At 38.6% G+C, this 14,529-nt stretch overlaps 1 protein-coding gene across 6 annotated transcripts in view; it reads right to left on the reverse strand.

Annotated features, from left to right (window-relative positions):
* The window catches only part of tns2a (tensin 2a), a 55,094-nt gene that overhangs the window by 21,793 nt on the left and 18,772 nt on the right, over positions 1-14,529 (reverse strand). For all 6 annotated transcript variants that reach the window (XM_023956350.2, XM_023956351.2, XM_023956349.2 and 3 more), the window contains one exon: positions 14,390-14,427. In XM_023956350.2, the coding sequence (XP_023812118.1) occupies positions 14,390-14,427 (38 nt within the window). The remainder of the gene's footprint in view (positions 1-14,389; positions 14,428-14,529) is intronic.

Below are 14,529 nucleotides of genomic sequence, written 5' to 3' on the forward strand. Positions count from 1 at the left end.
AAAAAACAGCCCATAACACACCAGATTCCATCTCTACTGGCCAACACTTTACGCTCAAACTTCCTGCACGCAGACCTCCACCCATCTCTCCCCTCACTCTCCCACTTTCTCTGGCCTTTTATCAGTTATCTCAGATTTTTATCCCATCTTCTCATCCTGCTCCGTCATTTTCCACCCTTTTTAAATTTCCTTTTAGCACATTATTTTTTTCCCACTTCTTTTTCACTCTTCCTTCCTTTAAAAAAAAAACAAAAAACTTTTTTCCACACAGTATTTTTTTAAACTTCCTCTCTCAAGCTTTTCACCTTGTTTATTTGCGGAAATTTCTCCTATTCCCAGCTTTCTTCCTCCTTATAAATATAATCTCCAAATTACAATGTTTCCTTCCTTTTTTTGGCTTCATTTTTCGCTCATCAGTTTTTAACAAGCTTTTTCCTGTTTGCAAGCCTTCTCCAGCTTCTCTTTAGAACATACTTCACTTTATCGATCTTTCTGTTAAGGGACAACCTCAGCTGCTTCTTCTCAGGTGGGTCCAACTGGTCAAACCTTTTAGCCCACCTTCTTCTCCCATCGGTTTTTTCCACGTCTTTGCCATCCTCCTCTTAAAAGCATTTATTTTTGCCAAAGTGGCTCCACTGACCTCCTCTTTGATCCATCAAAACCAGCAGAAGCATAGCAAATGGATCATGCTCAGCTCTCCCTTTCTCTCCTCAATGTACAGATTTCGAGCTGTGGGCTCTCCAAGGGGATGATGATGGGGTGATGTAGGCGCTTTGGTATGTTACTGCTGTGAGAAATGGGAATGTGAGGCCACTGTTTGCAAGACATCGTGTTAGAGAGACCCAGAGTTTCTGTGAGTTCAAAGTTACAAAACAAAATGTGACTTTTGTCAGTGTATGCAATTAAGCTGATAGAATAAAACATCAAATTTGCAGAAATATGCTCTATTATTGTTCCTAAAGAAATACTCTGAAGTGATCTAAATTACATATTAAACATGAAAGAATGTGGACAGTATAAAAAGTGTGTACAGCAAAAATGATGTATATTTCAACCTCTCACTTTGTGGACTCTTCAATACTCTCTTCGTACTTGTGAATGAGGATTTATGAGGCAGTCCTGGAGCTTTTCAAACACTTTGGAAGGAGTTCCCACATATGCTTGGTAGCTGTTGGCTCACTGTCCTCCACTTGTGGTTAAACTCAAACTCTTAACTCAAATCTTGAGCAAGCGAGGGCCTGAAAGGAGGGCAGTGAGCAGCCTGTAGTCTCTCCCGTTGGCCATATGACCTTCTGCAGCATCTTCCTGTCAGCAGCAGAGCATCTGGACTACCACACTCTTACAGTGTGTCAGGATGGGTTCATTCGAGGTGCAATGGAAGCACTTTTTGCTGACGATGGTTCCTCCATCCTCCTTCATAACTGGGGATTAGGGCTGCACGATATGAGGAAAACTTGGGATAAGCGATATCAGTGATCAATAAGGCAATGACGATATAATTTGCGATAAATGAACAAATAGCAAAACAACTAAATACAACATTTCCATTTCACTGCAACAGTTTAATTTGAATAAGAGTCAACATTACTTAAATTACACTCCAAATGAACCTCGTCTAACATAAGAGGGCTCCATCTAATTGGTCAATGATGAAAAGGAGTCTTTCCAATTGGTCAAATGCATAAATCATTTATTTGATTGGTTAAAAACTTCAAGCTTCTATAAGATTGTTTTAACACATTTAAGATCAGCATTTATTGCAATTTTCGCCGACATTTATGATGACGATATATTTCCGATATATTCTGCAGGCCTACTAGCAGGCCTACTAGGGTTGAACCCTCTTTGACAAAAGATCTTCTTAAATGTTGATGCTCTGGGATTTTTAAGGTGAATGATACCGGTAGAGCTTTGTACTCGACCAAATCTCTGTGACAAAAGCAACTTAACAGTTTTGGACATTGGTTTTAATTTCACATCGTGTATCCAGTTGGTAAGAACTTGGTAAGAAACAAACCTGGGAGCATGAGTCAGCATGGCTGATTTATAGCTTTCCATTGGCTCAATGCTTGCACCTCCTCCTGGACACGACGACCAACCTACGGAGAACCAGGTGGTTTGGCGAAGTCCGCCAACATGCCCAATTACCGTTAAAGGTTCCTTGTAACGTCCCTGAAACTTTGGTGACCCCTTTATTGCAAATTCCCCATGTAAGGCAGGACGTTTTTCATTTTTTAAAAATGTCCGTTAAGATACAACAGACTGAACTTGTAGGGAATCTAAAAACCTGAATGCCAGAAAAAATAAGCAAAATGCATCCCATTTAATTGATAAATGTTTTAACTCTAAAATACCACTCGGATCATGTTTTGATCTATTTTCAAAGTGTTCCCAGTAGTTTTTAAATTAGGAAAACCAGGACACACATGGATCTAGTCATCTACAAGTGGATGCATCAGAATGGAGCGGAGGGAGCTCGAGAAACGCCCACCATATTTTCTACATCATAAATTTGATCTTTTTCAAACATTTTTTTTTCATCTGCTCCTGAATTGAAACTTTTTAAATAAAAAAATACTCAGAAATGCAATATAGAGCTACATTTCTTTTTATATATATATATATATATATATATATGTCCTCCATCATTAGGAAAATGCTACAAGAACATGTCAAAAACACCAAAAACACTATTTTTCTTTTTAAGTGAGTCTTAAATATTATCCCCATTTATTCACAATTCAGCAATCTCTCCAAAAGTTACCAGAGTTGTGCTGAGTTGTGGGTTTTATTTTGTAATCTGATATTTTAGCAGATTTCTTTTTAAACAAAAATCCCCAAAAGTCAAGAACAATTGGTAGGTTAATCTAGATTTTCTTCAACTTAATGAGTTTAGCAGAATTTGTTAAAATTATTTTAGAAGTGCCACGTTTTTGTTTAACCATATGCTGTTCTTTGTTAATAATGTATATTTCTAATATGCATACAAGTTCAATGGAATATTTTACACTTTTTAAAAAAAAAAGTGTAACATAACTTGTGAAAGTATATATATGACATTTTATGTAGAACTGTCAGGTCAAACATTGTTGCTGGGTGACCTAACTCAGTGTTGTTGTCCTGTTTGCTCATCATGAAGGGGGTGTGGTGGCAAACAAAGATGGAAAAGAAAATATCAACCTTTGCCAAACAAGTGGAGTAATTAGGAAGGCATTTGGGATTTGACACCACAGGGAAGCAAACCTTAAAGAAAAGCTACCATCTCTGATAAAAAAAACAACTGCTTTGTTGCAACATCAGCTGGACGCCCAAAGTAGCAGAGGAGGCACCGCGAAAAATCTAAAGTATTTAGGGCAAAAGCATTTGTGTTGTGCGTGTGCAGAAGACGTGAGCTTAAAGTGTCTGAAACAGGGATGAAGAGCGTTATTGTATGACCATGAATGACAACTGAGCTTTTCAGGAAAGCACTTTGCCTTTTGGTCAAAGGTGTTGTCTTACGTGATACAGTTATTATTGTACTATCTTTAGAAGGTGACACAATCCCATTAGAATTTAAGAATTTATAAACAGAACATAACAGAAGATAACAGAACATTGCTGTCATAAACTTAAATATATACATTAAGTGATTGCTCAGTACAAAGCATTAAATCCATAAGGTTTTTATTGACCTAAAACATGGTCACTACTGTGGTTATAAAAGAAAATAGAATAGGTTAATTTGGTCCAATTGGAATTATCTCAATGACATTGTCCTGTAACATTCTTATGTAAGTTGGAAAATATTAGATTATAAAAATCGAATCAATTTTGCTTAGTTTGACATTTTCTAAAGCTGTGTCTTGGGATTTGGGATCTGATCTTGTGGTTGTAAAAAGGCGCTTCATAAACAAACTTAAATAGATAAATATTGAAATTAAAGGCAGAATAGAGTCATAGGAAAATGGACAATGGCACAACTTCTGCAATCTATAGTTACACACAATCTTATATCAACATCCAGCAATTAGGATGTTTCTGATGTCTTTAAAAACAGAAAAATGAAAAACAACACTTGTGGAAAAACTTACCTTTCCCCAAAATCACATGCCATATGCTCAGACTTCTTTGTATTTTTTCTGCAAGGCAAACTCTTGTGTTATCGTTCTTTTTCACTCTACATGTTCATGTCTGTGGGTTCTTCAGTCACGAGTGATGCCAGATTTTTTCAAAGAGCTGTAAAATAATTAAAGTCTTAACTTCTGATAATCTAATACTAAAAGAAATGTCATGTCAGCAATGTCTTGTTAGTTTTTTTCAAGATGTCCCTTTTGTGAAGTGTATTTTTCTCCTAAAAAGCATTTACAGAGACATTAAAGCAATGACAGACAACCAAAGAACTACATTAGTTCCACATCCGACCATGTGAGCCATGCCAGTTACATAAGAGCTGAACTTAATGTAGTTTTTCCTTTAATGGTCAGCCTTTGGCCTCACAATCTTTTCATTCCTTTGAGTCCCCATGAGGGAGTCAATCACAGAGCACTGATGAAAAGAGAAACAAATTAGGAGTGATAGCTAATTTGGACCTTTACTGCTTTCATGGTCAACATCTTGAGTTTACCGACAATGAAGGAGACTTCATAAAAATGACAAGGAGGTAAATATACTCACAGCTCTGTGGATTTCACCTGTTATGCTTTATTTAGTCAGTTTAGCTATTTTTAAGATACTTGCGAACTATACTTCAAAGACCAACACAACTGCATCAACATCAAAGACATCAGAGGAACAAAAGACATTACTGTCAATGAGTTCTTTATGCTTTTAGCCCAACAATAAGCCCACTGGCTATATAAAGTCATGCTGTGGTAGAAAAGCTTTACTTAGCCTTGCTGTGTGCAGATTTTTGGTAAAGGAGCAAAAAATATCAGTTCAAGATGCTAAAAGATCCACTGGCAGCTCAAGTTTCAGTAGATTACACTGAACTTTGCTCAACATGTAGTCTAGTGAACTTAGGGAGGCTGTAACCTCTAGATCTGTGAAGGAGTCCAAGGTTAACGTTAATAGTGAACACACCACACATGGATGCCTGTTTAGGATGTTTGTGTTTGCTCTAGATTCCAACTTTATCCTAATTTGGCAGAGTAACAAAACCTGTTCCCAACAAATAAAACTAATCAAAGCTTTCCCAGAGAAGAAATTGCATTTTTAACCTCTAACAATGACTGTTTTTATTTTTTTTACTCAAACCGTAGTCCTAACTGCCCTTACAGGTGGATATGGGCCATTTGTGGGTGAAAAATGGTCAAGTGGTCTGCAGGGGATTTTAAGATTGTAAGCTGCTCAGTAAGCCCGTAGGATCAAAAATGTTTATGTTTATATTTTTCTACAGGCATGTTATGGGCAACAGGTTGTAAGTGAACACTTATACACTGGTACAGAATTTTCCAGAACCAGTACAAATGTATGTGACTAAGGCTTTACCCAAAGGCTATTAATGAGTAATAAAAAAAAAAAAAAACATTTATTCATTTATTAAGAAAACAATATAAAAAGCTGTAAATTTGAAGTGATGATTAATAATAATTTGAAATAACCTTGGTTATTAGAGTGCTGTTGACATTTTCTTGATCAATATAGATCATTTGTAAAGTAAAAATGTCCATAACATTAGTGACCAGTAAATTATTTTCTGTCTGCTTATTCAATGGATTCCATAGGACTTATGTGTACTTTTATTCATTTCCGTAATAGATTTATTAATTAGTGTATAAATAGATTCGTAAACACATAGTAACATATAGTATATAGATTTGAGATATTTATGTATTTGTATTATATTTTTTTCCCTTTTTTTCTAAATAACTTAGAGAGAAAAAACAATCAATCGATAAGAATGTGGACAAATACCTTTTATAAAACTGTTTGAATGGATTGTGTAATTGAAGCTCTTTTTGCCAATTTAAAAATTTAAAAATACTTAAGTCTTATCAGTTATCACACACCGAGGAGTGTTAAATTTGTTCTGTGCGTTCAACCCTTTCCCTGGGGGAGCGGTGAGCTGCAGTCCCAGGCACGCTTGAGAACCCTCTGGTGGTTTAAACCCCCTAAATCCAATGCCCTTCGATGCTGTCAAACAAATACATCAAAAAGAGTCAAAAACTGAAACACCATGTCTTTGCAGAACCCTGCAGGAATCCTCTAACAGTTCTGAGAACTATCTTCACGTCTTAGCCAGTATAACAGTCTTTCAAATGCGCCCCACATGCCAAATCCCTCCTAATCGTCACAAGGTGGGCTTCATGAGAAAACCAGAAACCCTTCTGCTGAACGCAGGGGAGCTTCAAGGCCAACAGTGAGCAGAATCAACACATCCAGGTTAAAAAGAAACATTTACATCCAGGAGACATTAGGGCCCAATATTGTGTTCTCCTGTATGAGGGGCCGCATGATCCCTCTATTATTTTTAATACCAAACACATTTTCAGAAGTTCCTGTACTTTCTTTTCACCCCAAATAAAGTTTTTTGTCGCATTTCTTCTCCAAGCAGCTCAAAAAGATGTTGTGGGGCGCTGAGGTGGAGCTTTTACAACCAAGTGGGATCCAATTCCCTGTTATGGAGAAGGTTTTGACTACAGTGGATGTTGAGGACACGGACAATGCTAATGGAAAACACAAACGTGAATGTGCATGTTGACTTCGTATGTATGTTAACGCTGAAAGCCGAAGCCCACCCATCTCACGGCATTCTCACCCAACCATCTTTATCTTCTCCCCAAGCTAAACAAGTGCTGACATTTCCAAGCCAGATAAAAATAAATGTGGGCAAATAAACAAAAAAGGAAGAGTCCGTTTTTGATGAGACTACAAGGCATCAGGAAAGGAAAAATAGCTCTTGTGAGCCAACCAACGCCGGGCATTATTACAGGGCTTCCATCCTTGTCTCCATGTCTACTCTTTGTGGTCAACCTGTCATTCATTCTCTTGATAAGTGGGCACTCACACAATTCCCAGAAGTCTTCTCCTCTTTTTATATTTGCAGAATGTGTGGGTCTAAACAGTCTCTACCATTGGCACAAAAAAGCCTCCAGATTCTTCAGGCGGGCCTTTTTTAGCAGCTGCTTTAGGGCTCGTCTCCTCCTGCATAATACCACACATCACAACAAAACATTGCTGTGGTGGTATTGTATTTTCCTCCTTGTGTGTTTTTTTTTTTTGGATACATCATCTACTTGCTTGGGGATGTGAATCCAAATAACAACGCTGATGAAAAATAGGTAAGGTTTTTCTTCTTGAACCCAAGAAGATCTGCATCAGTAAGTGGGGGCTGGATCACCAACAGGAAACAGCTTTAGAGGCTTCAGTTGGTTTGTTTCTCTGGAAAATGAATCATAAGCATGGCGAGTGTCTTTGTAGGTAGTGTTTGCAGTCAAAGTGAAGCTTTTAAGGGTAATATGAACAGTCAGGATGGTCCTCAGGAGAAATGAAGACACAAATTTAATCCCCCCAATATTTACTCTTGCCAGGTTCGAATCCTTAAAAAAGCAAAGGACATGTAGATTCGCCTAGGCTGGGAAGAACTATAAACATGTTTTTTTTTTTTGTCAATTGGAAAACAGACTTTATGTGCTAGCTACAGGGTCTGATTTACTAATGGAGGCTGTTTCTTGAAGGCTTTTGAAAGTTCTTAAACATAAATTCATAAATGTAAAATTATAAAATGTTAAACTTTTTAAAATGGATGATTACTTTTGCAGTAATCGAAAAGTCTGTGCATATATATATATATATATTTTTTTTTTTGAGCATGTAAGTTGGGTAAATTATGTTGCAGGTTTCAGCAAATAGTCATTTCCTAGTTTTACAATATTGTGGCGACCTGGGGGTTAGCCCGCCTTCAGCCCCTAAAACTCATGGGAAGTGGGGAATCTTGGGTGAAAACCATGAGTGAGAGGGTTGTGACCAGAAGTGACCTTCATGCTGTTTGGCTGTTTGCGGGGTGTTCGAATAAATAAATGGGCGTTGATGCTGAAAAGGAGATATTGTATAGAGATATTCTCTGACTATTTCCCCCTCTCTGAGACCGTCTGGGGTCGTGCGGTGTACGGGGCACGGACAGTTCTCCAATGAAGCCACTTCATTAGCAGTTCGGCTATAGTGACACACCAGCTGGGTTGTTACATTATTTAAGAAAAAAAAACAAATTTTTTTTATCATACTATTGAACATAAGCGGAAAAAGACAATATTTCATCAACTAAAATTTAAGTTTAGAGCTCAATACATTTCACTTTTTTTTGGAAAGTATGGGTTTACCAATCCATGATGGCCTTTTTTGTGTCACATTAGTTCAATCTCAAATAAATGCTTAAAAATGCTGTGGTTTCAAAATGTCATTTTGGCTTCAGGGTTAAAAACTATAATTAGTGCAGTTTATAATCCCTTTGATAAACCCCTACATGCACAAAATGCACTGGCTAACTCCCAATTAGGCTAGGTTAGCTGTCATGTCTATGGTTGTAACTCCAATCAGCACGGCTCACTCAATTGTTTCAGGCCACACACACAATCACACAGAAACACAGCTTCAACACAGAACAGACAGCCTATCTCGGCAATTACCAGAACTGTCTGTGATAAAGTGGCGTCTCTTCTAGTCAGAAGAGACAGTCACGGTCCCTTTAATGTTAAACGATACATTTGCTTCCTGTTATCCTGAGTGATTCACACTGACATGAGTATTTGGTGGAGTGCTGGGTCTGCAGGAGGGAAGCCAGAGGTCTGGGCTCAAGGCCACAAGCATTACTCAGTGTTGTTCTAACAGAGACCCTTCAAAGAACCCAACTCAAAACAATTAAGGGGGTTACTTAAAGGAAATTACTGGAAAGGGTTGATTTAGAAAGATAGATGCTTTGTATTAATGTCCCAACAGAGGAAAGAGCCATTTAACAAGCTGTAGCTGACATGTTTTTAAAGCCATGACTGACGTATTCCTGTAGCGATTAGTTTTACAGGAAGTCCTGGATCAACAGGGATGCTGGGGTCAGCTGGGATGTTTCAACACGTGACAGAGGCTCTCATGTCCTCCTGAGCGTTATTTTGTAAGAAAAGTCGTTGTGGTTAGTGCAAAGGCACAAAGAAACAAATGTTTTTTTCCCTGTTTTAGAGGAAAAAAACATTTTTTCTATGTTGTATTGCAGAGAAAGTGCCAGGAAGTTTAAGTTTTTATGTGTTTTCCTAACTTGTTTCATAGTACACCTTTACTCTTTTCTGTTTCCAATCCACGAATCTATACTAACCTGTCTAGTTCTTTATAAATACGGGTGCTGCGGGTTTTTGGGTTGTCCGGGCCCATGGAGCGGCCGCATCTTTAGGGGGGAGGAGATGGGTCCTGCAGTATCATAGAGACTCTATACTGCTCAAGGGACGTCATGAAAATGGAACATACCATTGTCATGGTAAGTGTATCTTGAAGCAAATTGCACACATTTTTGATTTTAGATGCTGTTGTTCGGTCGCCTTAAGCCACACTTTTTCGTTAGTAAGGTGTGAGTACTGACCACCTACTGACCGCACACCAATGCTGCACAGACAAACTTGTATTCTCTGGCCTATAACTGGTTGCTACTACAAACCAATTCTGCTTGTTTTTTTTTTTCATTTATAGAATAATCACTACTTATTCTCTTATCAGTTTTGTGATTTTCTGCCCTGTAAGGTGGAATACACCAAAAATGTTTAAACGAGAGTTGTTGGGTCATTGTAATAGGTTTTATTTAACACCAGGGATGTCACCGGTGACGCCTAAATAACTCATGCTCTTGGATAAACTGGAACTGTTCGACCATTCCGTCAATTCAAGAGTTAAGGTTGTCAAAAGAATGTAAACACGGAATCTAAAGCTTCAGTAGTAAAGAGTTAAATACATATTTCATAAATGATTTAGCCTTTTATTGAAACCATTATTTTTTTTTCTATTTGCTTACTGTGAAGTTTATTGCATTTTGTCATCAACTCCTTCAGACAACTTTAGCTATAAATTGGCACTCTATAAAAAATGGGATTAGAAAAAGTGGTCTGTCCACCTCCACAGACCCCCCACACACACACACACACACTTTATTCAGACCTGACTGCACATCCTCTCTAAATACAGAAATGCTGAAGTCAAACAGATCACAGCTTTGTCCCAAATGTTTTTTCGTGTTCAACGGATAGGAGGACCGACAACAAGAGTCCAGGAGGAATCAGGAGATGAGGGTCGGGGAAGCTGGGACTGTAATTATTGTGGTACAAGGCTCTGGCTTGCCAGCATTTGAGAGATGGCTCATCCCTCCAGTCAGTAGAATTAGGACCGAAGACTTTCTTCAGTCAGCTCTAAACGTCAGACGAATCAAAGAATTAATCTGTTAGTTTCCTTAGATAGAATAACTTCCTTACAAAGTCTCACTTTAAGAGAAGCATTTGAATAAAATGATAATCAAAATTCAACAACAAAAGTTATTCAACCATGAGGTTTTATTCAGAATTTTCTAAAGGTCTCATAGACGGGCCAATCAAGTAATCACAAACAGAATTTCCCAAATTTCCACCCTCCCTTGTTATTTTTCAGCGTCTTTTTCATCCCTCCCCAGTCTATGCCCCTCCAAGTCGCTTCCCTGCGGACACAATTTTCCACTTGGGATCAAAGATACAGGGGGAAACTATTCTCTGAGAGGAAATGTTCTCAAATGAATAGCGGAGAACTGTCAGTTGGTCTCTGTGTTTTTATGGAGGACCAGCTGAAGGCAGATGTGGACACAGACGAGGGTAGAGGATGACTATTTCTTTTCCAAAACAAAAGGAAAACCACGACCTGCAGACAGACTACCTCCCACCAGAAAAACCCGTCTGAGTGGGAGGGGGGTTTACAGAAAGTGTGTGCGTTAGGAAGGGGGGGGGCGGGTTCTACAGTCAGAGCAGATGTAATGAGAAAACTCAACAATGTGGTGATGAGATGATTTGTCACCCAGCTTGTTGCTGCGCCAGCTGTATGAAGATGTAAACAGATGTCTGCTGAGAACGCTGCGCCTTTCTGATGGCAGATGTAGTAAATGTGCTTGTAGTGAAGGAGAGAGGTTGCCGGGTCAAACCCCGCCTTTTGACAGGAACCTCCAAATGCAATTGCCTTACAAGGCTGAAAGCACTTTGAGGCAGCAAGGACTGGTAAAACCACTTCCCAAACTCACCAGGAACACAAGGTTAGATAACGGCAGAGATGTACACAGCGGCCGATCCCCCACGCCCTGATATCCGCCTCTCCCTTCCTGGGGAGCAGCGATGAATATCGCTGTTTAACTCCCAGTCAACAACCACACATCAGACGATTCCCTCACAACATCCTGTTTTCCTCTTGGCCATCAGTTTGGTCAGCGCGATCCAGAACTTCAATAGAATGGCAAACTCTTGGCTTGTAAAGGAATAAAACCTTTGAGCCCCTGATGTTCTTGTTGTGTTTAATTCAACTTATAAATACATGGTTTTCAGCCAAGCTAAGAAAAGAAGATCATCTAGATAACTAATCTAGATGACTAATAGTTCTACAACACAGAATGTCTGGGGGGGGGGGGGTTGCCAAAAAATCTTAAAATTTGTAACTTTGCTCAGTAAAAAATATTATATTGAACTTTTACTTTGAAAATAAACAATTGTTTATTAGTGTGCTCATCGTAGTATGGAAACAATAATACAGTTAGCCTGAGTCTTCCAGCTCTAAAGCGGTCAACCTTTTGACCAGTAGATTATTGACATGACTGTATATGAGAACTGGACCGAGTGACCCCTCCCTCTGATGTCCAAACAGGAAGTGTCCGTTGGTTCCGAGAAGCCAAAATCCCCTCGATTTCTATTGAGAAATTAAAAGTAATAATCACTCAGTCATTCTATTGGTTAGAATAACCAGTCTTGCTCTGAAACCTTTTTGTAACATGTTCTTGATCCTCTTTTTCCCCCCATGTTTTTTGTTGTGCAAGAAAATCAAGTAATAAACCGTCCAATCAGATGAATAAAAGTGCGTAGTCTCATGTCAAATGTTTGATAAATTTGATTGACTGATTCTCTCGACCCCACCTTAAGCTTTAGAGCTGTGGGCTTCCAACAAGCTCACTCCTGAATGCCAAGAGATGTTGCCATAGAAACATCGAGTCAGACCAACTAGGACCAATCACCGCTTGCTGACCTTGTGTGGTTCCAAAATGGAGACATCAGTATTGCAAAAATAAAATGGCGACTGAATTGATATAATTTGGTTGGAACCTGAAGAGAAATTTTTGTACGGATAACGTCACACTTACTCGCTCCGATTCTCAGATACAGCCCGCCCCTAAAAAAAACTGAAGTCGAGTTTATTTTTTACAAGCAGCAAATCTTTGAACATGTTCACTCCGACGTAGATTTAGTTTAACGCTTTAACACCGGGGCTCTAATTGCTCAATTATCAGAATTCCACCATTGCTTATACCTCATTGCACCAAGTAACTGTTGGGATTATGCTAATGTAAAACGGTTGAAGAGTTACGGTAATTCGAAGATATTTCTTATCGCTGGGTATAAGAAATTTATTTTACAGGTACTGTATTGGAACTAGACAAAGAAACTTGTCATAGCTTCATAGCAGATTATTTACAGGTCTGTTTGCGTTAAGTTACCGTTACGCTTTGTTATCTAAGCTTGATTTTAAAGCCTTTGCATCTACAGAAGAAAGACAAGAAGGACGAGATGCAACCTCGTCTTTGACACAGGCCTTCACCCCTTTGGCGTTCTCTCCTTGGACTGCCACTGCCAAAGATCTCTGCTTCTACCTCCCCCATCTGCGCTCTGGCGACGTCCATGGTTAGCATTCTCCCCCTCTGCATCTCTCTGTCTATTCATCATGCCAATCCTCCATCAATGACTCTTTCAAAGAGGCGCCAGAGTGCGGTGCAAAGAGAGCTTCTGGATCATTCCAAGGAATGCAACTGCAGACTTTTGACTGGAAAAAAAGTGTTGGCACTTGTTCCCGCTGCAGAAATTTGTCGTGTTGTTTCACACCTCAGTCCAATCACAAAACACTCTTTGACAAGTTAAACATGAGGCTTTTAAATACACTGCAGTCACATGTAGGGCTGGGTTTTACTTCCAAACCATTACATTGACTCAACTTTGGTATAGTTATACATACTTAAAATAAAAAACAACCAATGAAATTTCTTTAAGAATTTTGAGTTTTCCAAATAAAAATCTATTCAAATTATTGATTTTCTTTCCCCCAAACGCAGTCCAAGTCACGTCTATAAATAACAAAATAAGTTATATAAGTGAGACCGTGATAAAGGTCACAGAGGACTTTCGTTCTGGTTTTAACCTTTTCTGCAGTAAATTTCGTGCTAAATTTGTGCAATACTCCATAGGATCTGTGCTAAGGCTTCAAGGCTAAGGTACATGTGTTTTATATATTTTTGTCATATTTTGCACACAAATCAGCTGCTCCGGAACCAGAATCACTACTTCTGTTTCACCCCTGTGGTCAAATGAGAATAAAAATCCCTGAATTGTTTTATTACTTTCACTGTGCCGAAGTGTTTCGTGATTTCCTTTCTTCTTTTTTTTTTACTCTTGCCAACATTAAAGGCATTTTAATATCCATAAAATCTCCACAGAAGCTCTGGGAATCTAGGTTATCGATCTCTGGGAATCTACCGAGCTAAAGGCTATTGTCACTTAAAAGATACATGCTTTCTTAACTAAAAGTTAAAAGAACGAACAACAGGCACATGAATGAACTGTCAGCAATAATAAAAGCCTCAAGCGTTAGGATAACCACTCCATGTCAAAAACCAATTGCGAATGCAGGCAAATTTGATCGAAAACAACCTTTACACTCCCAAAAGTTTGAATTTTTGTTCTATTTTTTAATCACTTTTTTAATCACAAACCAGCTCAGCAAAAAAAACAGATCTTAATTCATGTAATCCCATTTCTGTGTCAAACCACAGTCAGCGCCTCGAGTATGTTTTTGAACTTTTGTAGCAGATTAATAAAAGCAGAGCAGCTTATGCAATCTTTTCCCACAGCTGAGTGACCATTACACTGTCCTTCCACAGTCTGCAACAACAGACGGGCTCAAAGGTGATTTTTTTTTTCCATTCAAACACAAATCAGGTCATTTTGTCAGCTCCAGTTTGTGTTTCTTCCATCTTTCGACATGGGAACTAATATTATTTTCCAGTTCTTCTACTCTCGTTTTTGATGGGAAAGACCATCCTAGTTTCTGTTTCTCACTTTAGCAGAATTTTCAATTTGACTCTCAAATGTACATGACTTGAATGACAGTATTCTCCATTTGTGCAGCAGTTTTTCATTGTTTGTAGTTCTCTGAGGTTGATCTTTACCTTGGCCTCGCACTTCCTATGGGTGGCTGTTTTGCATCCTGAAGAAAACAAAATCACAACGAGAGATGACAGATTAAATGGGATGAAGTTCGGACAAGTCACTTCATTTTTCCATTACTGTAAAATCGGATGTGGCTGCA

This window comes from Oryzias latipes, chromosome 7 (genome assembly GCF_053564925.1).
Source record: "Oryzias latipes strain Hd-rR chromosome 7, Olatipes_Hd-rR_3.1".
NCBI lineage: Eukaryota > Metazoa > Chordata > Actinopteri > Beloniformes > Adrianichthyidae > Oryzias > Oryzias latipes.